The sequence below is a fragment of the Palaemon carinicauda genome, chromosome 17 (assembly GCF_036898095.1).
Source record: "Palaemon carinicauda isolate YSFRI2023 chromosome 17, ASM3689809v2, whole genome shotgun sequence".
Classification (NCBI taxonomy): Eukaryota; Metazoa; Arthropoda; class Malacostraca; order Decapoda; family Palaemonidae; genus Palaemon; species Palaemon carinicauda.
In genome coordinates this window covers 42,039,758-42,066,155 of record NC_090741.1, presented here as the reverse complement: position 1 = coordinate 42,066,155, position 26,398 = coordinate 42,039,758, and the positions used below count along the sequence as shown (strand labels likewise).

Here is a 26,398-nt window from a genome sequence, read left to right as displayed (position 1 = left end):
CCTCTAGCTCTCGAGAGTCTTTCGATAGTCTGAAGGCAGTCAGACGAAGAGCGTGGAGGCTTTGGAGTACCTTCTTTACGTGTGGCTGACGTAGAAGGTCTACCCTTAGAGGAAGACTACTGGGAACGTCTACTAACCATCGAAGTATCTCGGTGAACCATTCTCTCGCGGGCCAGAGGGAAGCAACTAACGTCAACCTTGTCCCTTCGTGAGAGGCGAACTTCTGCAGTACCTTGTTGACAATCTTGAACGGTGGGAATGCGTAGAGATCCAGATGTGACCAATCTAGGAGGAAAGCATCTATATGTATTGCTGCTGGGTCCGGGACTGGAGAGCAATAGATTGGAAGCCTCTTGGTCAGCGAGGTTGCAAAGAGATCTATGGATGGTTTTACCCCAAGTGGCCCAAAGTCTCTTGCACACATCCTTGTGGAGGGTCCATTTGGTTGGAATTACTTGCCCTTTCCGACTGAGACAATCTGCTATGACGTTCAAGTCGCCTTGGATGAACCTCGTTACTAGGGAGATGTCTTGACCTTTTGACCAGATGAGCAGGTCCCTTGCGATCTCGTACAACGTCAGTGAGTTGGTACCTCCTTGTTTGGAGATGTACGCCAAGGCCGTGGTGATGTCCGAGTTAACTTCCACCACTTTGCCTCGAAGGAGAGACTTGAAGCTTTTCAAGGCCAGATGTACTGCCAACAGCTCCTTGCAGTTGATATGCATGCTCCTCTGACTCGAGTTCCACAGTCCTGAGCATTCCCGACCGTCTAGTGTCGCGCCCCAGCCCACGTCCGATGCGTCCGAGAAGAGAACGTGGTTGGGAGTCTGAACAGCCAGGGGAAGACCCTCTCTTAGGTTGATATTGTCCTTCCACCAAGTCAGACAAGACTTTATCTTTTCGGAAACCGGGATCGAGACCGCTTCTAGCGTCTTGTCCTTTTTCCAATGAAAAGCTAGATGGTATTGAAGAGGACGGAGGTGTAGTCTTCCTAGTGACACAAATTGTTCCACGGATGACAGCGTCCCTACCAGACTCATCCACAGCCTGACTGAGCAGCGTTCCTTCTTCAGCATCTTCTGGATGGATAGCAGGGCTTGATCTATTCTGGGGGCTGATCGTCTTGTTGTTCAGCAACGTCCTCATCAGAGGGTTCCTCATCCGAAAACTGATGAGGAAACGGCAACGTCTGGCTCGCTGAGTCCGGTCGCACTGGTGCATGCGTGACGGAGCCGGACGCAACATCATGGAACTGCTGCACAGTCTGTGAACTGTCAACAACCATGGGTGCGCGAGGAAGCACAGCGTCAACCCGAGACTGTCTAGACCGTCTGGGTTGTGCAGTCAACACCCTACCGGGTTGCTGAGGTTGACGCACTGTGTCAAAACAAGTCACCTCTGCTGGTTGTTGAACGTCCTGAACGTCAACAACCACCTCCGAGCGTCGCTTAACGTCAACGTGCGGCTGGCAACCCACACTGGGTCGCATCGGTGGAGGAACCACCTCAACTGGCAGACGCGAGTAGATTACCTCAGCGTCAACAGGGCGCACAACCGACCGGTTGGAAGGTTGTTGGCCAGAAGGTTCGGTAGCAACCTTCTCCGCATTAAAGTCCTCTATCAAGGACGCAAGCTTGGACTGCATGTCTTGCAGCAAAGCCCATTTAGGGTCTACGGGAGCAGGTGCGGCAACAGACGGGGTTAGCGACTGAGGCGGTACCGCTTACCATCCCTGAAAGCCTTGTTATGCATGACATAATTGTACAGCAAAACTTCAAAAGCTCGAAAACAGCTGTGAAGTTGACCTGTAAAAAACTTGGAGCGTCTCCTGGCCAGGCGCCAGGGAGAGTCTACGAGAATTGAGAAGTCTATCTGGGCAGAGGCATGAACTCCCAAGCCGAGAACTTCTCTCGTGTCATATCAGACTCTCGCTCTATAAGCCAGTTTAAAAGAAGGGAAAGCAAAGGCTGTATCCCCCAAACTCCTCCTGGTGAAAAACCAGTCGCCTAGCCAACGTAAAGCTCTCTAGGAGAGCGAGAGAGCACTAGCTTAAAAACAACGGCTTCGAAGTAGCTAGGCCTAGTGTAAGCTCTGACGTTTAGGCGAACGAGGAGCAGCAGTTACAAAAAGATCCGGACAAAGATCCTTAAAAAAATCATCATGATTTAAATAAAGTCCATAGGGGGCTAAGCAGCTTTAGGCTCCTCTCCATCTGACAGAGTCCTCAAGGGAATATCAGTAGGAGGGGGAACAGCAACTTCCTCATCTACAGGGACCTTGTCCGATAAAAGCTGAGTCTCAAGCAAAGGAGAGACCTACCGTGGTGGCAATGCTTTACAAGCAGAGTCCACACTCACTGGTGCATTAGTAGCGGACCAGAACGCAACGTCATGTAACTGCTTGACAGTCTGTGAACTGTCAACAACTGAACTGTCAACCACAACAGGTGCGTGAGGACGCACAGCGTCCACTCGAGACTGCTTTGACTGCCTAGACTGAGCAGTCAAAACAACTCTAGAATGCGGAGGTTGACGCACAGCGTCAAAACAAGTCAACTCCGATTGTTAGTGAACGTCTTGAACGTCAACAGGAGCATCAGCAAGTGGCCTAACGTCCAAATGCGGCTGAAAAACCACACGAGACCGCATCGAGTGTGGTTCTAAACAACCTGACTGACGTGACTAAGCTACGCCAACGTCAACAGTAAGCATAAAGGAACGTTAGGTTGGCTGAAAGCCAGGATATCGATGAGATAAACGGCTAGACTCAACGGACTAATCGGCAGAATAGTCTTCCATAAGGGAGGCAAGCATATACTGCATGTCTTGCCATACAACCCATTAAGGATCAACGGAAATGGTTGTGGTAAGAGACGAGGGTAACGTCTGTGACCACAACACTTTGCCAACAAAAAAAAAGACTCTCGGAGTCTGTGTTACGCTTTTGTTAGGCGGCGAGCAGTTATCCGATGACTGCATAGGGTCAGAGCTGTCCTAATGGTTGTAACCAGGACGCTGGACCTGTCCTGAAAGGACTGACTTTTGCTTAAGGGCTTCGAAACCTTGTGACAGGTTTCTTATGCGAAAAGACTTCGGATGACGAGGAGAAACAACGTCTCTCTCGTCTTATGGTAGGGGAGATCTTGGTAAGATACACCCGATACCATAGAGGGAAAACGTCTGTTCGTTGATCAAGGCCTCTCGAACCCATAAGTCGTTTGACATTACTTCTCCCCTGGGCTTGGGAGCATGCAAGAGGTCCCGGACTAGGTGAACGACAGGCACGAACAGACGAACCCTCGGACGCAACACTGTAACACTTTGCGCATATCACTTTATCACTTCGATTTTCTGTTTTGCACTTATTTCACTGAAATCGAAACTTTTACTGATTTCTACCTGAAACACGCAATTCTACCCTTCATTAAAAGGTAGTAATTGCGAAATCAGTCGTATAATGCAAGCTCATTAATACCAGCAAAAAACAGAAAACATATTTTAAGATAAAAAAATCAGTGGCTGGGAAAGAGACTAAACACTAGTTCATATAAACTACGTTTTCAATCTCTCACCGCACATAGCCTGGGGACGAGAATAAAAAACTAAAAACGTTTTATCCTTCCTCCCCGTACAGAGACTAGGGACGAGAGTAACTCGAGAACAACGTTACCCGCTTGAACGGAACGTTTTCTCTCCTCTCTCTCCCTCCGTCTCTATCTCTCTCTCTTGATTTCGCACCTAAGAGAAGAGCCCAATTATATTTCGTCAAAAAAACATGTTATTTGACTAAAGGAAAAAACCGAAAGGTTTTTCAAATAAAAAGTTCCTTTAAAATAGAATTTAAAACATTTAAGCTAAGAAAGAATGAACAAAACGTCAGAATCGATTTACTCTTACTGCAAAGTGAAACCGTGATACACTCTCTCTCTATCGTAACGATAGAGCGCATGTTGAACGTCCTGAACGTCAACAACTGCGTAGCATAAATAAACTAAACGTTAGTTCATCTTTGAAAACAGTACGAAGACTATCAAAGAAATTCTTTCATAAAATATTACATTTAAAAAGTTTTAAATCCTTAGCTCTTTAAAAGCTAATTACGATATAAAGGGCTCAACGTTGATTAACTTCGGTTTCCAAGTTAGGACCGCCTACTCTCAGGAAAGGTCGCATATAAACAAAACATTAAAATTTATTTTTATATGTTTATAATAAATGGAAAGTTAATCGAAGAGGCCTAATAAAGGCGGAGAGATATAAAATATATAGAGGAAAATCTATAAATAAACACACTTCCGTCTAAGGGAAGGGTCGGCCATTTAAAAGTGAAAGAAAGTCCATACTCTCTTTGTCACCATAATTAAATCTATCCAAAACGAGTTCAAGATTTAAGATGAAGATAAAACACCTGCATAGCGAAAGCTCAAAACTAGAATATAGTACTTCACCAAATAGATGTGAAAAACTCCAGTTTAGCAACAGCGAGTAAAGTACGTCTTGTCGACACCTCGACAGAGAGAAAATTGAGTCTTTGTTTACATTGAGAGCTGGGTATCTGGTCGACAGATGGCGCTGTTGGGCACACCCGCAACCTGTGTAGCGATCGCTGGCGAGTTTTTCCATAGAGTTGTCTGTCGAGCAACAGAGTTGCAGCTATATAATCACCGGCTAAGTTAAATATTGAAAAAAGTAATTCTTTGGGCTTGAAAATTAAAAGTAAATTACTGTAATAAATAAAAATACAGAAATTTGGTTTGGTAGTGAGAACACAATGTATAGAGTTTGTTTACTTCGTTAGGAAGACAAAAATGTGTTGTGTGCTGTACAATGGGTGACACAAAGAATCGAGCATCCATATGAAAAACGAAACTTGAAAAATGAGGAGAGTAGCCTAGCTTGCTTAGATGATTCCATACAATGCTCTCTATTGGTTGGAAAAGGAAATAACCAATCAGAGCATGCTCATCAGCATATCCTTAGCATTAATTGGCTGTCAGACCACAGGATCACAGTAAAGTATCATACACTGTCCAGTTTGCTTATGCATATGTGCGCGACGTCGCTCTACGTCTTTATGCGCCGTGAGGTATTCTTTATCATTTATTGCTAAGATTGAGAGTTGCTTACAAGCCCTACGATGCACCTTCTACAGCTTCTGGCAGTGAATCCAAGCATCTTAGGAAAATTCTTACTAAAGCTGAGAAGATGAAACTCCATGACATGTCTAAGGAAGGGAGAAGCTATACAGATAGGCCTCCATTATGGCATCAATAAATCCACCATTCTCTACATCAAGAAGGACCAAAAGAATATAAGGACGACACCAATGTCACTTTTAACAAGACAGCGTAAAGGGTTGTAACTTCCTGCAATAGGGCCACCATAAGGATGAAATTTACGATACGTATCTTCAATGTCGAGTGTTCTGATTTTAGCTTAATTTATTTACTCATAAGGATGTGTCAAGAGTAAAAGTAAGTTTTAGCTTAAAAAGTGTTTAGTGTTTTGAGATTTCTTAAAAGCTTAGAATTATAGATAATAAAAAATATGAAAAACTAAAAACAATGAAACAAAGGGAGTTTTGACAAAGGAAAAACTTATTTTTGGGCCGGTGCTGTATTGTCTCCCAGGACTTTCCTATTAAATGCTAGAACAGGGAATACAATACCACATAAATACCAAAGAGACGTTGGCTTCCCTGCTCCTGGTCTAGGGCCAGTGTATCAATGCGTAAAGCGTGGACTCAGTGTTTATAGACCTCACAACTTCAGACTCATTTGAACTTGCCACAGCACCTCAATAATTGAAAGTCATCTGCTAAGAATGACAGCATCTTATACACCTTCCCAGAAAGGAACCATCACTCCAGTCCTCGCCATTGTACTTACGTCACAACCAACAACCGCCATTCAAGCTTATGTTGTTGAAAGAGACAAAACACTTTTTGTGTGATCATCACTTCAAGAACTTTGTTAAGTACCCATAGTCAGGTATTTTTCTCTTTTAACTGACTATTATCAATGTAAGCAAGTTTTGTTAGCGCAGGCATTACAGTGTGTTCATTTGTTTGTTTCTGCCTTTCAATCATTTGCTGTGTTTCCTATATTTCGTAGACATTTTGTCTCTTAGTGAAGTAAAGTGGGGTTGTTGATTGCCGGCACCATTTTGTTAACTTCATTCATTATTAACAAGTTTCAATTATAACATTGTTGAAATAAACTGTAGATTTCTATATCTACTTCACATTTTTTTAGCTATCGATGGGAGTCATTTAGCGTAACACCCATGATAGCAAAATGTTTACTGGTCCATCGTCCATGTAGTAAGAGTGATGGAGGGTGCCAAGGTTTCTCCATCAACCGGGTGAACAGGAAGTACAAGGGAGCATACACTCTTGTCGCTCCTGGCTAATAGGTTAGCCAGGGAAACCTGAGCCATGGCTCCGCTGAGAGATAAAACACGCAGCTGTGACTCCGGTGAACTACTTGAGTGTCCACTCCCCAATCGAAAAAGAGGTGATATTGTAAGGAGTCCATTTCTTACGACAATGACTGATCTTCCTGAACATCTTTGACCTCTTCCTGTTCTATTTTACAAGAAACGTCAGAATCAGTCAAAGTCAAAGAGGAGGACAAGGAAGAGGAAGTAGAATGCACACATTTCTTCTTCTTTCCAACCCTCATCTCTTGCTTTGCAAGCAGAGGAGTCAAGGTGTGAGTGACCAGCAACAACAATACAACCCCAAGGAGAAAACCACATGGGTTACTCTAACAGGGAGAACAACACAGGAACAGTGTCAATGGGGAAGGGGTAGGCACAGTCACAGAGACTTGTAACACAGACATATGTTGGGTCACCGGCACACGAGGGAGTATGTGTTACAGGCCACAGACCTTAAAAAAGAAGGGTCGGGGTGACGGGCACCGGGTAACCCGGTCTGACGTAATGCACGAAGTAACACCTGGCAACAGGCCACACGCTCTTTCAGGCCTGGAGAAAACTTAACGCCTAACTTTAGGCATAATACCCTCAGGTGCTGGAGCTTTTTTTGACTGGCAATGGTGACTCAAGAGGAGCCTTTACAGTCTTTTTGTGCTTAGGAGGGGTACCACTGGGGTCACTGACACTGGGGTCACACCAACTACGCATTTCACCACTGTGTCATCACGGGGGTCCTCTGGCACTGGAAGAAATGACTAATAGATGGTCTTAGTTATAAACTCCCTCAACAAAGTCATGGATGACCTATCTGAAAGACCTAAGAAGGTCCAAGCCTTCTTTCAGTCAAACTCGTTGTCAGCAGTCTGCATGGCAACGGGAGAATAGCCTCCAACTTCCGGTGGGGTGCAGCAAACACTGAAGGAACCTCACACACCACAGAACCTGAAAAGTCCACTGATCTAGCTCCGAGGGCTCCTTGCTCCTGATGCACAAGAGTGGCGATAGCAGAGGCACTCAAAGAGAGGACGGAAGAGGCGGAGAGGCACTCAAAGAGAGGACGGAAGAGGCGGAGAGGCACTCAAAGAGAGGACGGAAGAGGCGGAAGAATTCTTTGATGTCTTCTTGGGCATGGACCAGACAGAACCCATAGGAGGCTTAGCTCTCTTCCTCCCCTTCATAGCATATGCCTGCCACTGTACAGAAGGCCATGACCTATACTCAGCACATAGAGATGATTGTGAACAATCATACCCTCTACATAAAACAAAGAAATACAATAGTGTGGATCGACAGCTAGTTTAGTCCTAAACCAGTTGCAACATATACCCTTTCCCATACAAGTATGAATTTCTTGCTTCACATCCATAGTCACAATCAACAGCCAGCATAAAGGAAAAATGAAAAAGTCTGGTAAGAGAACAACCATACATCATCACTCGTTACGGCCATAAACAAAAGTGACGTGCTTCCGACAGGTGGAGGGGTGGGGCTTCTCACCCATGCTCACCACCTGTCGTTAACTTCCTTGTTAACAAATTCAAAGTCCGTTCCAGCTCCCGCTGAATATATATTCCTTATTTTAAAAGATGAAAGATTTGGATAAGCATAAGAACAAAGAACAGATAATGGCAGGAAGTCAACTGTATAATCAAGACTCCATACCTTTGATTTCAAAACCCTATTAATCATTCTTCATAAATAAAAAAAACAAATACTTAGAACTAAACCACTTTCAAAAAACATAGATGATGTGTTTGTAGGGATGAAATATATGCAAAGAATTTAGAATTATAGAAAATTAAATAAAGTTTTTTTATATCTAACATACTATCATGCACTGCAGTTGCTAGACTTCTACAGCTCACCTGAAAGATCTTTTAACAGTGCAAACTGGTGATATTAAAGACATTGGAAAAGACCAAAGAAAATAAGTGAAATGAAAAAAATCTAAAAGCAAGGTAGTCATTCGTTAATGGATTACTGATAATAACTTATAGTATTAGGAAAATTTTAAAATTGTAATTCCCTTCAGGGTGTAAAAGTGCAGTTTGCAAAAAATTATATTTTCATTATAAAATAAATTTTTGAATATACTTACCCGGTGAATATATAAATAGCTGACGTCTCCGACGGCCCGACAGATTCCAAAAAACTCGCGAGCGATCGCCATGAAGGTAGCGGGTGTGCCCACCAGCGCCGACTATCGGCCAGATACCGCATATACTTCTCAACCACTCCAGTTCTTCTCAGTCCGCAGGGTCTCTATCGGGGAGGAAGGGAGGGCCTTTAATATTATATATTCACCGGGTAAGTATATTCAAAAATTTATTTTATAATGAAAATATAATTTTTAAATATTAAACTTAGCCGGTGAATATATAAATAGCTGATTCACACCCATGGTGGTGGGTAGAGACCAGTATTATAACAATAAAGGCGTAAATGCTCAAGAGTTTTTGACAAATATTTCACAAAAAACAAACTTAAGTATAGGTACCTGGTAAGGAAGCTGACTCTGATGATTACTTTGCCTCATTAGTCCGCTTTCCTCACGAAGCCCAGCCATCCTCTCAGGATGCTGAAAGACTCCCAGGAGCTGTTATATCCAGGCCAAACACCCCTATAACAGGACCTCATCAATACCCTTAATCTGGGCGCTCTCAAGAAACAACATTTTGACTACCCACCAAATCAAAAAGATTGCGAAAGACTTCTTAGTCTCCCGTACAACCCAAAATAAGATTAAAAATTTCAAGAGTAGATTAAAAGGATATTGGGATTAAGGGAATGTAGTGGTAGAGCCTTCACCCACTACTGCACTCGCTGCTACGAATGGTCCCAGTGTGTAGCAGTCCTCATAAAGAGTCTGGACATCTTTCAAGTAATACGAAGCGATTACCGACTTGCCTCTCCAAAAGGTCGCGTTCATAATACTTTTAATGGATCTATTTTGCTTAAACGCTACTGAAGTTGCTATCGCTCTGACTTCATGAGCCTTGACTTTAAGTAAATTACGATCCTTCTCACTTAAATGAGAGTGTGCCTCCCGAATCAAAAGTCTAATAAAATAAGACCACGCATTCTTAGACATGGGCAAAGAGGGCTTTTTAACGGAGCACCATAAAGCCTCTGAACAACCTCGTAGCGGTTTAGCTCTGGATAAATAAAATTTAAGAGCTCTAACGGGGCACAGCACTCTTTCAACTTCATTCCCCACAATCTCAGAAAGACTGGGGATTTCAAATGATTTAGGCCAAGGACGAGACAGAAGTCCATTCTTGGCCAAAAAACCAAGTTGAAGAGCGCATACTGCTTTATTAGTGGAGAAGCCGATGTTCTTGCTAAAAGCATGTATCTCACTAACCCTTTTAGCCGAAGCCAAGCTCACCAAAAAAAAAAGTGTCGAGGGTAAGATCATTCAGGGAGGCTGAATTTAACGGTTCAAACCTGTCTGACATAAGGAACTGTAGGACCACGTCCAAGTTCCAAGCAGGAGTCGAAATATGACGCTCCTTGGAAGTCTCGAAAGACTTAAGCAGGTCTTGGAGATCTTTGTTATTAGAAAGATCCAAACCCCTATGCCTGAAAACAGAAGCTAACATGCTTCTGTAGCCTTTAATGGTGGATGCAGAGAGGGAGCGACCGTTTCTCAGATAAAGCAGAAAATCTGCAATCTGCGCTACAGAGGCACTTGGAAGAGGAAATAGAGGAGGACTTGCACCGGTCTCTAAATACCTCCCATTTCGACTGATAGATCCTGATGGTAGAGGATCTTCTAGCCCTCGCGATCGCTCTAGCTGCCTCCTTCGAAAACCCTCGAGCTCAAGAGAGTCTTTCGATAGTCTGAAGGCAGTTAGACGAAGCGTGGGGAGGCTTTGATGAAATCTCTTTACGTGAGGCTGTCGCAAGATATCCATCCGCAACGGCAGACTTCTTGGAACGTCTACCAGCCATAGAAGTACCTCTGTGAACCACTCTCTCGCGGGCCAGCGTGGAGCAACCAACGTCAACCTGATCCCTTCGTGAGAGGTGAACTTCTGCAGCACCTTGTTTAGGATCTTGAAAGGTGGAAAGGCATAAACGTCCAGGTGAGACCAGTCCAGCAGGAAAGCGTCTATGTGGGCTGCCTCTGGATCTGGAACTGGAAAGCAGTAAGTCGAGAGCCTCTTTGTCAGTGAAGTCGCAAAAAGATCTATGGTGGGTTGACCCCATGTCATCCATAGCTTCTCGCACACAGTCTTGTGCAACGTCCACTCCATGGAGATGACTTGTCCTCCTCTGCTGAGGCAGTCCGCCAAGACAATCATTTTTCCTTGCACAAATCTCGCCAAAGGAGAGATGTTACTTGCCTTAAATGGAGTTCCTTCTGATCCGTGGACCAAAGACCCGAGCATTCCAGACTGTCCAGTGGAGCTCCCTAACCCAAATCCGATGCATCTGAATACAACACATGGTTTGGGTTCTTGATCGCAAGAGAAAGACCTTCTCAAAGTCTGATGTTGCTGTCCCACCAAGTCAGACATGTCTAGACTGAGTTGGAGATTGGGAAAGAGATACTCTCTAAGCCCTTCTCCTTGTTCCAATGGTTTAGGTGAAATTGGAGAGGGCAAAGGTTGAGTCTCCCCAGAGAGATAAACTACTCCAGCGATGAAAGAGTTCCCACGAGGCTGGCTCAAACTCTTACAGAGCAACTGTTTTTCTCTTGCAAGTGACGGACTTTTAACAGAGCTTGTTCCATTCTTGTGGGAGACGAAAAGGCCCGAAAAATCCGACACTGTATCTCCATTCCCAAATAAAGAATAGTCTGGGATAGAGTACTGTAAGTCACGACTTCTCTACGTTCACTATGAGACCTAGCTCCTTGGTTAGGTCTAATGTCCATTAGAGGCTCTCCAGACAGCGATTTAATGACGACGCCCTGATTAGCCAGTCGTCAAAATAAAGGGAGGCTCTGAATCCTCAAAAAATGTAGAAAGCTTGCTACATTTTGCAAGGGCCTTGTAAAAACAAGAGGAGCAGGAATGAGGCCGAAGCACAGTGCTCGAAATTGGTACATTACTTTCCCGTCCATAAACCTCAGATGTTGTTGAAAGTTTGGATGAATCGGGATGTGGAAGTATGCATCCTGAAGGTCGAGAGAGACCATCCAGTCGCCTTCCCTTACTGCTGCCAAGACAGATTTGGTAGTCTTCATCGTGAAGTTTGTTTTGACAATGAACACATTGAGCGCACTTACATCTTAAGTACTCCTGCAGTGAACGTGGCTGCCAGATCATTGGAGCCATCCCTGATAGTCTTGTTCCTGCAGTGAACGTGGCTGCCAGATCATTGGAGCCATCCCTGATAGCCTTGTTCATGCATGACATAATTGTACAGCAATACATTGACAGCTGGAGAGACCTTCTTACTTAAGGCTCCCAGGGACCAATCCAACAAATAAAAACTTCAAACGCTCGAAAAAACTCCTAACAGGAGATGGTCTAGCTCTGAAGCAGACCATAAAATCTTGGAGCGTCTCATGGCTTAGACGACGAGGAGAGTCCACTAGGCTTAAGAAGTCTCCCTGGGCAGAGGCAGGTACTCCTAAGCCGAGAACTTCTCCTCGAGCTTCTCCTGTGTTACACCAGACGCCCGAGCGAGAAGCTAATTAAGAAGGAGGAAAAGCAAAAGCAGACTTTCCTAAACTTCTCCTGGATTCCAACCAGTCTCCCAGTAAGAGCATGGCTCTCTTGGAAGAACAAGAGAGAACTGACTTCGTAAATGTAGGAGTCGAAGAAAGTCATGCCAAGAGTAAACTCAGACGGCGGAGCAGCCGTTACAAAACGAGTAGGACAAAATTTCACTAAAGAAATTCATAATTAAAATACAAGGGATTGTTGGACCACCCTAGGTTACTCCTCTTCTGAATGACTCCCCAAAGGTACATTAGTTGAAAGGGGGTCATCAACTTCTTCAGAAGGCACATCATCTGATAAATCTAAAGTCTTGCGAGAAGGAGATTTATATTCAGAATGACGTGAAGGAAAAGCCTGACAGGCTACATCAACTTGTATATGAACAGAAGTTAAAGTTGGAGGGTCGATGTCACGTTGTGACTGCAGAGAATGTTATTCTACTACACGTCGTGACAGAAGTAACTGACGTTCAAACGTCCCGTAGTAACAGCGGTGACTGCTGTTCGATGCTATATCGTGACTACGATGACTGACCCTCGACGTCACGTCATGTCTACGGTGTCTACCGCTCAACGTCACGTCGTGTCTGCGGTGTCTGCAGCTCAACGTCACGCTGTGACTGCGGTGGCTGACGTTCAAAGCGATCAAAGTTACATCGAGATTTATGCTCCGCATCTCGTTTAACAGCAAAGCTGTCACTAGGGATAACGTCAGCGTGGCGTAACAAAGCTCGTCTAGAAGGTTGAAGACCCGAATCACGTATCCCAGAACCGTGACGTACAAAAAGCAAAGGATCCTTTCGCACAGGAACAGGATCGAAAGCTTCTATTGAAGAAGAAAGCTTTAACAGCATATCTTGCAAAACACTTAACTTCGGATCAACCTGTGACTGCGGTGGCTGACGTAGTAAACAGCAGTGACTGCTGATCGATGCTATATCGTGACTACGGTGACTGACACTCGACGTCACGTTGTGTCTACGGTGTCTACCGCTCAACGTCACCTCGAGTCTGTGGCAGAAACGTCTGTACATGAACATCATCGCTATGAACGGGACTCTTATTATGACTACAGCTAGGACGTTGAACTTGTTCTGAAGGAACTAATAAACGTTTCAACCGTCTCGAAACTTTACGCCCAGGCTTTTAAAGAGACGAATCATCGGAAGACGAGGAGAAACTTCGTCTCTCCTGTCTTATGGCAAGGACGTGCTTGCCGAGCAACGTCTGATACCTTTGAGGGAACGTCTGTTCGTTGGTTTACACTCCTCACTCCCTTAGGTCCTACGACATTCCTTCTCCCTGGTGCAGGGGAGCCTGAAAGAGGTCTCGGACTAGGCAAGTGACAAGCACGAACAAACGAACCCTCCGCAACACAGAACATGTTTTTTGCACTTACTTCACTGATATCGCATTTAATAATTTCACATTAGACATGAAGCACGCAATTCTCCCTTAAATCAAAAGGTTAGAATTGCGAAATGAGTCGTATAATGTAAGCACATTAGTACAAAATGAAACACACATGCAAAAATCAATAAACATATACATATATATCGAATAAAATGGAAATATACAAAGTTAAAAGGATCAGTGACTGGGGATGAGACTAAACACTAGTTCACTAAGGACTACGTTTTCAATCTCTCACCGTACAGTGCCTTGGGACGAGAATAAAAACTAAAACGTTTTATCCTCTCTCCCCGTACAGAGACTTGGGACGAGAGTAAAAAACTGAATCGAGAACAACGTTACTCGCTCCCAAACTCCTTGTACAGCGACTTGGGACGAGAATAAAGATCGGATATATATATATATATATCTCTCTCTCTCTCTCTCTCTCTCTCTCTCTCTCTCTCTCTCTCACACAAGAGAATGGCCCACTCACCCTTCGTCAATAACAGGTTATTTGACTAAAGGAAAAAATTGAAAGGACTAAGAACTTGAAAATTAACATGTTCCTTTAAATTAGTATCTAAAACACTTCAGTTTGAAAGAAGAATGAACAAAACGTCAAAATCGATTTACTCTTTCTGCAAAGTGAAACCGTGAATCTCTCTTTCTCTATCGTAACGATAGAGCGCAAACTGCGTAGCATAAATAAACCAAACGTTAGTTCATCTTTGAAAAACAGCACGAAGACTATTCAAAGAATATATTTCTTAAAATATTTTCTAAAAAATATTCATCTCATCACTCCTACAGAGCAACTGTTTTAATCTAAACAAAAATAAAAGTTCAATGGGCTCAACGTTGTTTAACTTCGTTTTCCAAGTTAGGACCGCCTACAAAGAATAGGTAAAGGCCGCATATAAACAAAAACATAAAATTTATCTCGATGTTTAGTATAAATGGAAAGCTAATCGAAGAGGCCTAATAAAGGCGGGTGAGATATAAAATATATAGAGGTAAATCTATAAATATCAACAATAATTTATAAAGTGATAAAATAATTACTAAAAGCCTTTAACACACTTCCGTACACTGAGGGAAGGGTCGGCCATCTTTTCTCTATGGAAAAACCAGAGCGAGATTAAAAAAAAAAGCAAGGGCAAAACTTTTCCTCTCCTTTCAAAAGCATTTCTTTTGAAGATAGTATTGAATAATCCAACACGGCGAAAGCAATAAAACCAAAACCAAGTACTTCACCAATTCGGTAGAAAACTCGAGGTCTAGAGCGAGCGGAACCAATGTTGTCGGTGACACCGACAGAGAAGAACTGGAGTGGTTGAGAAGTATATGCGGTATCTGGCCGATAGTCGGCGCTGGTGGGCACACCCGCTACCTTCATGGCGATCGCTCGCGAGTTTTTTGGAATCTGTCGGGCCGTCGGAGACGTCAGCTATTTATATATTCACCGGCTAAGTTTAATATTTAAAACTAGGAGAGATATGCCCTGTAGTGATACCACTAATAATGTAAGAGTGGTACAAATGGAATAGTAAGGATTTAGAGAATACAATGGCCTCTATACTCGGAGTGTCCTCAACGCTAAGCAATTCATATCTGGTATACGTGTCGCGATAAAAGACTTTTGAGCTTCAATAGAGCAGCATTAATTTATGCAAATGTCCACTGTCAGTTATATTTCAAGAACAAAAATACAAATTAAATTTTGCATGCTAACCTAACCATCAAGATATACAAATGTATAAAAGATTAACTGTAACAGCACAAACATGAATCACAGAGGATGCTCACATGTCAGAAACACATACAGTACCTGAATAATTAGATCTATTTTTCTTGCTATTATTATTATTTACTATTATTATCATTATTATGATTATTATTATTACTATTATTATTATTAATTGCTAAGCCACAACCCTTGCTGGTAAAGCAAAATGCTATAAGCCCAGGGACTCCAACAGGGAAAATAGCCCAGTGAAAAAAGGAAACTAGGAAAAATAAAATATTTTAAGAACAGTAACATTAAAATAAATATTTCGTATATAAACTATAAAAACTTTAACAAAACATGAGGAAGAGAAATTAGATAGAATAGAGTGCCCAAATGTACCCTCAAGCAAGAGAACTCTAACACAAGATAGTGGAAGACCATGGTACAAAGGCTATGGCACTACCCAAGACTTGGAGAACAATGGTTTGATTTTGGAGTGTCTTTCTCCAAGAAGAGCTGTTTACAATAGCTAAAGAGCCTCTTCTACCCTTACCAAGAGAAAAGTAGCCTCTGAATAATTACAGTGCAGTAGTTAACCCCATGAGTGAAGAAGAATTGTTCACAGAAACTACTAAATGTACGAGTATCTCCTTGTAAATTTCCTCAATTATGATATTTAACACTCCCATTCTATCTCATCAAGGTTAATTCTGATAAATACTGTTCCTTTTATAAATGTTTCTTTGATAATTACTATAGCATTGTCCATAAATGATAGAAATTCAGCTTAAAAACTGAACAATGATAGAAATTCAGTTTAAGTAAGTCTGCTATTTTAAAATCTCTACTTGCAGTTCAACTGCTAATATTTCATAAAAAGAAAACTATTAAAATATGAGCTTTGTGCTTTTTAAGAACATGGTAGCCTGCACTTACCTACATAGGGCCAGATGAAGAAAGCATTCAGAAATGAACAATAAAGAGTGGATCCCCACATGTAAAACAAGAAAATGTAAAAGTAACGGTGGTTTGCATGCCCCACGCAGCACCCCGTAAATACGCAATGGTGCTCTTTCTTTAGGATACAAACATTGCAAGTGGGGCAATGACGAGACCTTGGGGGTGCGGTGCTCTCACAGTTTGCGCAAACATGCCATCCCGGAGGTACCTGGTAAAACAAAAATCTATAGATAAATCTCAAGAGATGCTTTCCATCCAACAGTTAACTTTTTAATTAATAATTAATACCTGTATAAGTAGTCTTGGTAAACCAAAAAACATGAATATAGTTAAGAAATCTATTAAACCAAGCATCACTAATATCTAATAAGTTTAGCCAACCTTCAACAGTTTCGTTAAAGCTTCATAAAGATTATTTTCCTATACACACACATAAATAGATACTTTATTTATAATATTACAGTACAATTAATTCTCAATTATTTGGATAACTGGCTTATTTGACACATTTATGGGCATCAGATGTTTTCTATGATCAAAATTTAGCATGAACTCAGGGTATGACAATTTAAATACCTACAACTTTATTAATTAATTCTTAAAAGATTGAAAGATGGTATACACTAAAATAGGGTGGGCTGTGGCACCCTAGCAGTACCAGCTGAACTCGGTTGAGTCCCTTGTTAGGCTGGAGGAACGTAGAGAGTAGAGGTCCCCTTTTTGTTTTTGTTTCATTTGTTGATGTCGGCTACCCCCCAAAATTGGGGGAAGTGCCTCGGTATATGTATGTATGTACAATAAAAATCACATATCTTAGTCATTTGTATTTTCATAACTACAAATCTAATAAGACTATGTTTTCAGCATAGATCGAACTCGAGGTTATAATTATAACAAGGTGTCTGTAGTTACTGGTTAGTTGTGAGGAAGCCTTGCCCTTTGCCAACACACTGAGTAGCCACTTTGTCTTCCCCTAGGACTTGTGGAGTGGTTAAGATGGGAAGTAAAACTTGAAGGACTCAGGTTTGTAAAGATAAGATAAAAAGGAGGAAGGAAGTCCCTATAAACAAGCTGGTTGGTTTAAAATCCTGGGATGTCCGAACACTTTTACCTGGAGAGGTGTGAAAGTGTTGATTCCTGTCTATCTTCCACCACCTGAGAAAAGGTTTTTGGCCAGCGACAGACAGTTACCGATGAATCTCCATCTTAAAAGGACATGTCTGAAGCGTGTGTCCAATTAAAAGTAATGGGATTGTCCACATTCAGGTCCACCCTCCTTGAAAAGAGGATGGGGGATATACTACTATACCTACTTATATACAAACACTATTCAGTATGGGAGCTTACCTGCAAGAATGTCTGATCTTGTGAATAATGGCATGACCACTGCACCTTAAGAGAGAGGAAAGAATTGAGGAAAGGAGGGCAAACTTTCTTACCTTTCATCCTAGACTTACATCGCGAATGCTATCTTAGTCGCTACCTCAGGTCCTAGTGAGAATGTATTCAAGGACTTGTGGGTATACTCCTGCAGAGATTGGGCCATGAAGAATGCTGGAGTTTCCACACACTAGCCTCCAACACTCAATGCATTGACAGGTTCTTTTTGAAGGCTAGTATAGAATAAATTACTCTAACTTCTTGAGCGCAAGCTCAAGCACATTCTTCTGGAACCTTAGCCAAAGCAAGATACACTATCCTAATAATTTCTTGAAGCCAGAAGGATATAGTATCCTTGGAGATCGGCCTCTTGAGACTGCCTGTACTTACGAAAAAATTTTGTAGCCGTGGTCTAATGGGCTGTGCTCCTGTATAGTAACATAGCACCCTCAGTGGACAAAGAAGCAACTCCTCTGGATCATTGGTCGCACCTTCAAGGAAGAAATGGCAAAAAATTCAAACCTAGTATCTTGATTGGATCAGATCTTGAATTTTCAAACAAACTAAAGAACGAAGGTACTGTATGACTTGTGGCATATGAAATGCCGTGAAGTTCGCACACTCGCATCATCGAGGATAACACAAGGAGGAAGGTGGTCTTGAGAGTTGGATCTCAATCTGATGCTTGCTTTAAAGGTTCACAGTGGGCTCACTTGAGGTCCTGGAAAACTAAAAGTGACATCCCACAAAGGTGGATTAAGTTCTCTCGGAGAACAAGAATGCTTGCAGCTCCTCATGAACATAGATAACTCCCATGAATAGTAAAGCTCTACTGTTCCCTTTAAATATCTGCCTCAAGGCTAACCGATAGCCATTTCCCGCTGAAACTGAGAGGAGCTTCTCCTGGCAAAGGTAGACAAGAAAATCTTGACCTGGTAAATGTTGCCAGAGGATCTGCTCATATATCCAGTGCCTCACTAAAAGCCTTTCACTAGAGAGGAGATGTTGGATAGTCTCCATCTTTGAAGTGAAAGGGGTGTCACAGTATATTGAGGTACCTCTGCAGCTGGGACTGGAAAAGAAGATGAAGGTCACAGTGGTAGGTCTCTTGGTACCTCGACTAGGAGCAACAGCAGGTCTGGGTACCATTTGGCCTATGGCCACTTGGGAGCCATCAAGGTTATTATTAGAATTGAGGTGGTCAGCACCCTGTTGATTATCCTTTAAATCAGGCAGAATAGAAGAGAAGTATAAATGACAGTGTTGTCTCTCGGGTGTTAAAAGGCATCCCCTGGATCCAGTTCTGGGAAACAAAGCATCAGAAGTTTCTTGTTGAGGTGAGTTGTAAACATTTCAATTTATAGGGAACCCACATCGAGACCTTGAGAAAATCTTGGTGTTCGTGAAAGGAAGATCTCGTAGCATGTGAAAGCGATGAGAATGATTATAGGTTCCTCATTCTTCAGTATCCTGGACTGGGAAAGCTGGAACAAAGATGTCAGAAGTTCTGTAACCCAAGAGTCACAGAGGAACAGCCATGAGAGATGCAATCGTGAGGTCTCCAAACTCCTGGTTTATGATCAGCGATCGAAGAAAAATTCCGTAATGACCGGTCGCGTCAGAACTGCTCACAATGTTGAGACTGGTGGCAATATGAAAGGCCAGGTCTTGCTTGTCATCTCTGGAACTCTCCGAAGAGGGAACGGGAGGAAGGTACCGCTTATCCTCCTGTACGGGGCTGTGCATGTTCGGTTCCATACAAGAATGAGCAGTGATGGCAGGCTTGTGTACTGTACCTCTATACCACACACTGAAAATTATTAAACTTCCAGATATGAAACCTCTTGTCTCGTGTACGAGGTGAAAAAATAACAGGATTATATTTTCAAGTGAAAACGCTCTCAGTACGTACTAGTGGGTATCTTGACAATCTTCAAAGTCTTCCCTGAAGTGTCACAAGAATGTCTCGGCACAGGAAAGTAACAAGCAAAGCTGCCAACATCCTGACCACCAGTGATTGTGCTTGGTCTTGCTTTAGGCCTAGCACTGACAGCTGGGGCAAAAGCTCCTGTATCTCATACCAAAACACCTTCCTAAGGATGGTATGGTTTTGGTACAGCACTGCTCCTCCTACGAAATTATGTAGAGGAATAGGTCGATGTCTTATGAGACTAGGACTCTCTGAAGAAGGAGGGAAAGGGAAGCACCCCTCATCCTGACCAAAGGTGTGTGTACTCGTTCTTTTATGGGGTCAAGTATTGGATCAGGGGCGTGAAGACCTGTACCTTGTACCAACCCATTTACCTATGTTTGGTTGGAGGGTGGTACAGCACCCGCCTTTTCATGCATACATGGGGTAAGGTCAGACAAAGTCACAAGAGACTTTGAAAGATTGGTCTTCATAGGTGGTTTCTTCTTCTTTTTAGAACTGTTGGTATTGTGCCCGAAGGCTCAGCAGCTCAGGAAAATCCTTCTTGTATAATCTACTACTGGACTGAGAAGGGAATAAGAGCAAAACTCTGAAGAGAATGGGAAGACAACTTGAAGGTCTGACTCCTCAAAGGCCAAGGTACTCTTAGCTTTCAAGCTCTCAGAGACTGAAAAAGCACTAGTTACTGTACTTCAGTTTCTGACGAGCGATATAAGAGCGTGGCACTGGGTAGCAGGTAGACACATTGAGTGAGTGCCTGTTGGTATTGAGGATTCTTGCCGATAATAGTGTACGCAATGCGATGTTTTGTGGGAAAAGGCTAAAGAACAACGAGAAAGAGGGGAGAATAAAAGAATCAGCGAGTGCTAGTAACTGACTTGTGAACACCTGTACAGTATCACATATTACTCAGAGCTGGTTAAGGTCTTGGTACTGTACATACTACTCCTCCTGGTACAGAACATCCTCATTAACACGGAGAGAGATCATTGGGGACACGCAACTACTTTCACTGGACATCTTAGACAAGGTGTTCTTCTATGGATGAAGTTGCAGCACTAAGTTGAGGGCAATGCATTTGGTACGAGGCTGAACACAGGTGCAAAAGTAGCTCATACTGATGTTTGTTCCTGAAGAGACCCTCTAAGCATGCACTGCTTCCCTCACTCTCCTTAAAAAGAGATTATCCAAAGGAAGAAAGAATGGAAGAGTCCTACATTTCTACCGGCAGTGCGCATACCCGTCCTTGTAAGTAACAGAGCACAGGTCACAGGTGCGAGAGCATCTGTACCTCATACCAATACGCCTCTCTCACGATGAGAACGTTCCTGGTACATTGCCAATCGCCTCGCACACAAACCATAAATGTACTGGCATCCCTTCCTCATGTGTAATGTTCTCAGTACCACCCTGTCTCTCACATAGGGAGAGAACCAGAAGTCACACAAATGTGACTCTTATCCATCAGTCTTCTTGGGCTTCGTAAGACATCTGTTGTCTATCTAGAGTACTTCAGGAACTTTCTGAAAAATGAAAAGGAAGACAATTGTTGCCCTATTCTTGATGAAGAAGCAAGCAATACCAAATATTAAAGTGAGCTATGTACTGACACAATTCTGTGTTGGGTGCAATCCCAATAAGTACCATTCCTCCTGGTATGTACCATTCCTCTTATGTTCTGTTATTAGACAGCTATGTACCCTTCTCATGTAAGTAAGGAGAGGGCAATTGGGGAGAGCTGCAGTCGATTATACTGGAACAAGGTCTTTTTCTTCTGGGAAGTAGTTTTAACATTGATATCCTAACGCATGGAGGTTGATCATAAGTACGTACCCAGAGCATGTGGACTCCAGGTATGTAGAAGTCAGTCAGCTGAATGCAGGTGAGGACTGTCTGTCTAGATGGTCTGCCTACATCATCACACATCTCGCTGATGACATTACTCATACTTACTGTATATCAATCATGAGGACCGAGAATACATTTCATGCATATCTCGTAAACATAGCTCAAAACTCCTCTTCTGACTGCTATTTTTACTGATGTCTTTAGAAGAGCACCTAATTTTAGGTACAGTATTAACCATGGAGCAATGGATGGGAGTTTCTCTTCTTAAATATCCTAACACTGAATTATGTCGTCAGTCAGGTTTTCAAGCAGTTTGGAAGAATTTACTCCAAAATTTCTACGAGTTACATTCCCCCAATATTTTTAACATTGTGTTTATGCAGGAGTTTTTGAGTTTTATGGCATACTCCAATCCAAGCTCTTCTCTTCTGAGGTCTGAGCGGCCCTCATGATCTACATATATGCTCTTATCTGGGGAAGTTTTGAAGGCACCAGTGCAGATTCTAACTCCCATGTTATAGAAAATATAAAGTTCCTTCAGCTTTAATGAACAGGTAGAAGAGTAAATTTGACAAGCATTGTCAAGCCTGGATCTATAGACTGAGTCATATAACTTTGAAGTTTTTTTTTTATATCAGCTCCCCAATCAAAATTTATACAGTACTACTTTCAGCGTTTTTATGGTTGTTTCCCTTTTATCTTTAGATTTTCGATATGTCTAAACGAATTCAGTTTTTCATCAAAAGTCATACCAAAAAATGTTACATTTTTTTTTTCTTATGGTAAATTATTATCCAGAGTATAATTTCCTCAGTTCACCTGTATACTGAAAACCTTATCACAACAGTTTAGGAGGCAAAAATTTTTTTAACTAATTTCCAAGGGCCATTTACTAATTACATCAATGGATTTTTACATGTATTAACAGGTAGACACAGCATCATATCCCATGCAATACAATGCAAAATAATCAACAAATATTGAGCCTCTTACAGAATTCACTACTTTCATTAAACTGTTGATTGCAATAGCAAAACAGGCGAGGCTAAAAACACATGCCTGGAGAACGCTCTCCTCCAGGAGCAACGGAGGAGATACAACGACCAACCTTTACTTTTATAAGCCTAATAATTTTTCCTTTAATATCCATATCATGCATTTTCTCAATAATATCAAGACGTCAAGTGGTGTCACATGCTTTTTTCATGTCAAAGAATACCCTAATTGTCTGATACTGATTGGCAAATCCTTGCTGGATTTGGTTGGACAGCTTCTATAGTGTCAACTGTAGAAGTGTGAAAGAACTGTTTTCCCTGACTAGAGAAATTGTCCATTACATAAATCTGAGCAGGCCTTTAATGAACACACAAATTATAGTACAGCCAGAAGAAATTTGAGAGATCAAAGTAAAACTAAGGTAGGGTTCTTATTATTTATTCAAAGTTACAAAAGCAAAGACTAATTATAATTGGTCTTTGCTTTTGTAACTTTGAATAACTAATAAGAACCCTACCTTAGTTTTACTTTGATCTCTCAAATTTCTTCTGGCTGTACTATAATTTGTGTGTTCATTAAAGGCCTGCTCAGATTTATGTAATGGACAATTTCTCTAGTCAGGGAAAACAGTTCTTTCACACCTCTACAGTCATCAGATAAACTCTGGTAATTACCAGAGTTTATCTAATGACCATCCAAATTTCTTAACGGAGGCAGTTTTAACTAATCAAAACATTAGGGAATGAAACTGAGATCACAACCTCTTATAACAAAAGAAAAGATCTATTAACTAGGCCTAAGAAGGGGCAAAATATTTCTGATAACGGATTTATTAACCCCCCAAATTGGAAAAGGAGTAGGGCATTTTATCTCCAAATTTAAAGGTTTAAAGGTCGCTCATGAATGGCAGAGGCAAGGGACAGTGACAGTGCCCTAGCAATCAGGACAATGCCCTAGAGACTGACCATATATTATATGATCAGCGCCCAAGCCTCTTCTCCACCTAAGCTAGGACCAGGGAGGGCCAGGCAGTGGCTACTGATGACTCAGCAGATAGACCTATAGGCTCCCCCAAACCCCCCAACCTTAGCTTACAATGATGGTAAGGTTGCAGACACTAATGGCACTAACGAGTCTGAGTGGGACTCGAACCCCCGTCCGACAAACACCAGATAGAGACGTTACCAATCAGGCCACAACAACTTCAAATCCTGTAAATGAGACATCAAACAAATCTGAGGCCTTAGATCCATTTGAACCTCTACTCACATCACAACCTTTGAAAAAGAAGGCTGTCTTTCTCTTGTTTAGATATCAAGGAAGTTAGCAAATCCAACTCTAGAGACTTCCTAAGATTATTGTCCGAAGAAGCTCCTTAAACTGTAAACTTAACACCTTTCTGGGAACAGGAAGAGACAGGAAAAGAAGGAGAGCCCTCTTCTGCTTCACACACGGCAACAGTTAAACCCTCTTCCTCTAATGGTGCACATCGATGTCTAAGCAATATGTTGTCATTGTTATAACAAGGCCACACAAGTGAGAGAATAAGTAGCAAACAGAAGTGATCTTTAACATGAACAAGAAAGTGGACACCAGCAGAATACACAGACAACCGTCAAGTCAGCTACAGCTATCGGGAAAACTGCAAAACCTTTCTTCTTCCCTCACACACACTGGCCTGGCAACAATTATTTATAAAGAAACTAAAGATTAAAGCAGCCAGTACTCTCCGGCAAAAAACAAAGTGAGAGCTCAGTGGCCTGTTGGGTGGGTGGAACTTTCCCGCCGCCACTTTGGTTAAGTTTTAACAGCTAAATATCACTTTTCTGAAATCATACTCCTATTAAAGGACAAGGCTTTGTATTCATGTAAGAACAAATAGACTTTACTTTTCATAAATTATTTTTATTTTCAAATTTGAAAACTGTAACAAATCAGTCAAAAATGTAATTCCCACGACACAAGCAGTCAATTGGATAATATATCAATAATTTATCAACGTTGAAGATTCTGATAATGTTGCTTAGGTGACTTAATTATACAACTGTCTAAGGTATTTAGCATAATCCTACCAATTATTCTCCACACTTCTAACAGCAGTTTAAGATACGGCCACATGATAGTTAATAACAGAGCAATTGAGGCTAATATCAACAGAGTACAATCCAATACTTTAATAAAAACTAAATAAATAAATACAAATGAAATATATACCTGAGATGGTAGAACCAATCCTTGAGTTGATGTGTCAACCAAAATGATGGCAATGAAATTGCCAATGATGTTGACCACAATAAATGTACCCGCAATCGCATGAAGTACATTCAGTGTCGTGTTGTATATAGTAGGCGCTACTATAAAGACCTGAAAAATTGGACATCTAATTATTATAGGCAAAGGTCTTGAGTAGTACAAAAAATATCATTGACAAACATTCCCATTTAGGAGATAAAATCTCTGGAAAGTAAAGATCATAAATATCACAAATTTTAAGTAATATGTTATTTTCATTAGTAAAATAAAATGTTATTTTTATTAATAAAATAAATTTTTGAATATACTTACCCGATAATCATGTAGCTGTCAACTCCGTTGCCCGACAGAATTCTATGGAGGGATACGCCAGCTATCACAATACTAGAAGGGGGTGTATTTACCAGCGCCACCTGTGGCCAGGTACTCAAGTACTTCTTGTTGACACCTCCTCAATTATTCCTCGGTCCACTGGTTCTCTATGGGGAGGAAGGGAGGGTCGATTAAATCATGATTATCGGGTAAGTATATTCAAAAATTTATTTTATTAATAAAAATAACATTTTTCAATATTAAACTTACCCGATAATCATGTAGCTGATTCACACCCAGGGGGGTGGGTGAAAACCAGTGTACAAGATTAAAGGATAGCTAAGTATCCCATATTTCATATAATCAGTTATCCACAATAACAATGAAATAATAAGTACCTGGTAAGGATGTCGACTTGAACCGTTACTCTGCCTTTAATAAGATCGTCTTCCTTACTGAGCGCAGCGTTCCTCCTGGGAGGCTGAATCAACTCAAAGGTGCTAAAGTATACAGGGCTGCAACCCATACTAAAGGACCTCATCACAACCTTTAACCTTGGCGCTTCTCAAGAAAGAATTGACCACCCGCCAAATCAACAAGGATGTGGAAGGCTTCTTAGCCGACCGTACAACCCATAAAAAGTATTCAAGAGAAAGGTTAAAAAGGTTATGGGATTATGGGAATGTAGTGGCTGAGCCCTCGCCTACTACTGCATTCGTTGCTACGAATGGACCCAGGGTGTAGCAGTACTCGTAAAGAGACTGGACATCTTTGAGATAGAATGATGCGAACACTGACTTGTTTCTCCAATAGGTTGCATCCATAACACTCTGCAGAGAACGGTTCTGTTTGAAGGCCACTGAAGTAGCCACAGCTCTCACTTCATGTGTCCTTACCTTCAGCAAAGCAAGGTCTTCTTCCTTCAGATGAGAATTTGCTTCTCTAATCAGAAGCCTGATGTAGTAAGAAACTGAGTTCTTAGACATTGGTAGAGAAGGCTTCTTGATAGCACACCATAAGGCTTCTGATTGTCCTCGTAATGGTTTTGACCTTCTTAGATAGTACTTAAGAGCTCTAACTGGGCAAAGTACTCTCTCCAGTTCGTTCCCCACCATGTTGGACAGGCTTGGGATCTCGAACGACTTAGGCCAAGGACGGGAAGGAAGCTCGTTTTTAGCCAAAAAACCGAGCTGCAAGGAACATGTAGCCGTTTCAGATGTGAAACCTATGTTCCTGCTGAAGGCGTGGATCTCACTTACTCTTTTACCTGTTGCTAAGCACACGAGGAAAAGAGTTTTTAATGTGAGGTCCTTAAAAGAGGCTGATTGGAGCGGTTCAAATCCTGATGACATTAGGAACCTTAGGACCACGTCTAGATTCCAGCCTGGAGTGGACAACCGACGTTCCTTTGAGGTCTCAAAAGACCTAAGGAGGTCCTGTAGATCTTTGTTGGAGGAAAGATCCAAGCCTCTGTGGCGGAA

At 42.0% G+C, this 26,398-nt stretch overlaps 1 protein-coding gene across 1 annotated transcript in view; it reads right to left on the bottom strand.

Moving 5' to 3' along the window:
• LOC137656695 (probable palmitoyltransferase ZDHHC24) overlaps window positions 1-26,398 on the bottom strand; it is an 82,867-nt gene that overhangs the window by 11,459 nt on the left and 45,010 nt on the right. Inside the window, exons 3-4 of the mRNA XM_068390899.1 lie at window positions 24,567-24,716; window positions 16,175-16,406 (exon numbers count right to left, since the gene is read on the bottom strand). Coding sequence (XP_068247000.1) covers window positions 16,175-16,406; window positions 24,567-24,716 — 382 coding nt within the window. The remainder of the gene's footprint in view (window positions 1-16,174; window positions 16,407-24,566; window positions 24,717-26,398) is intronic.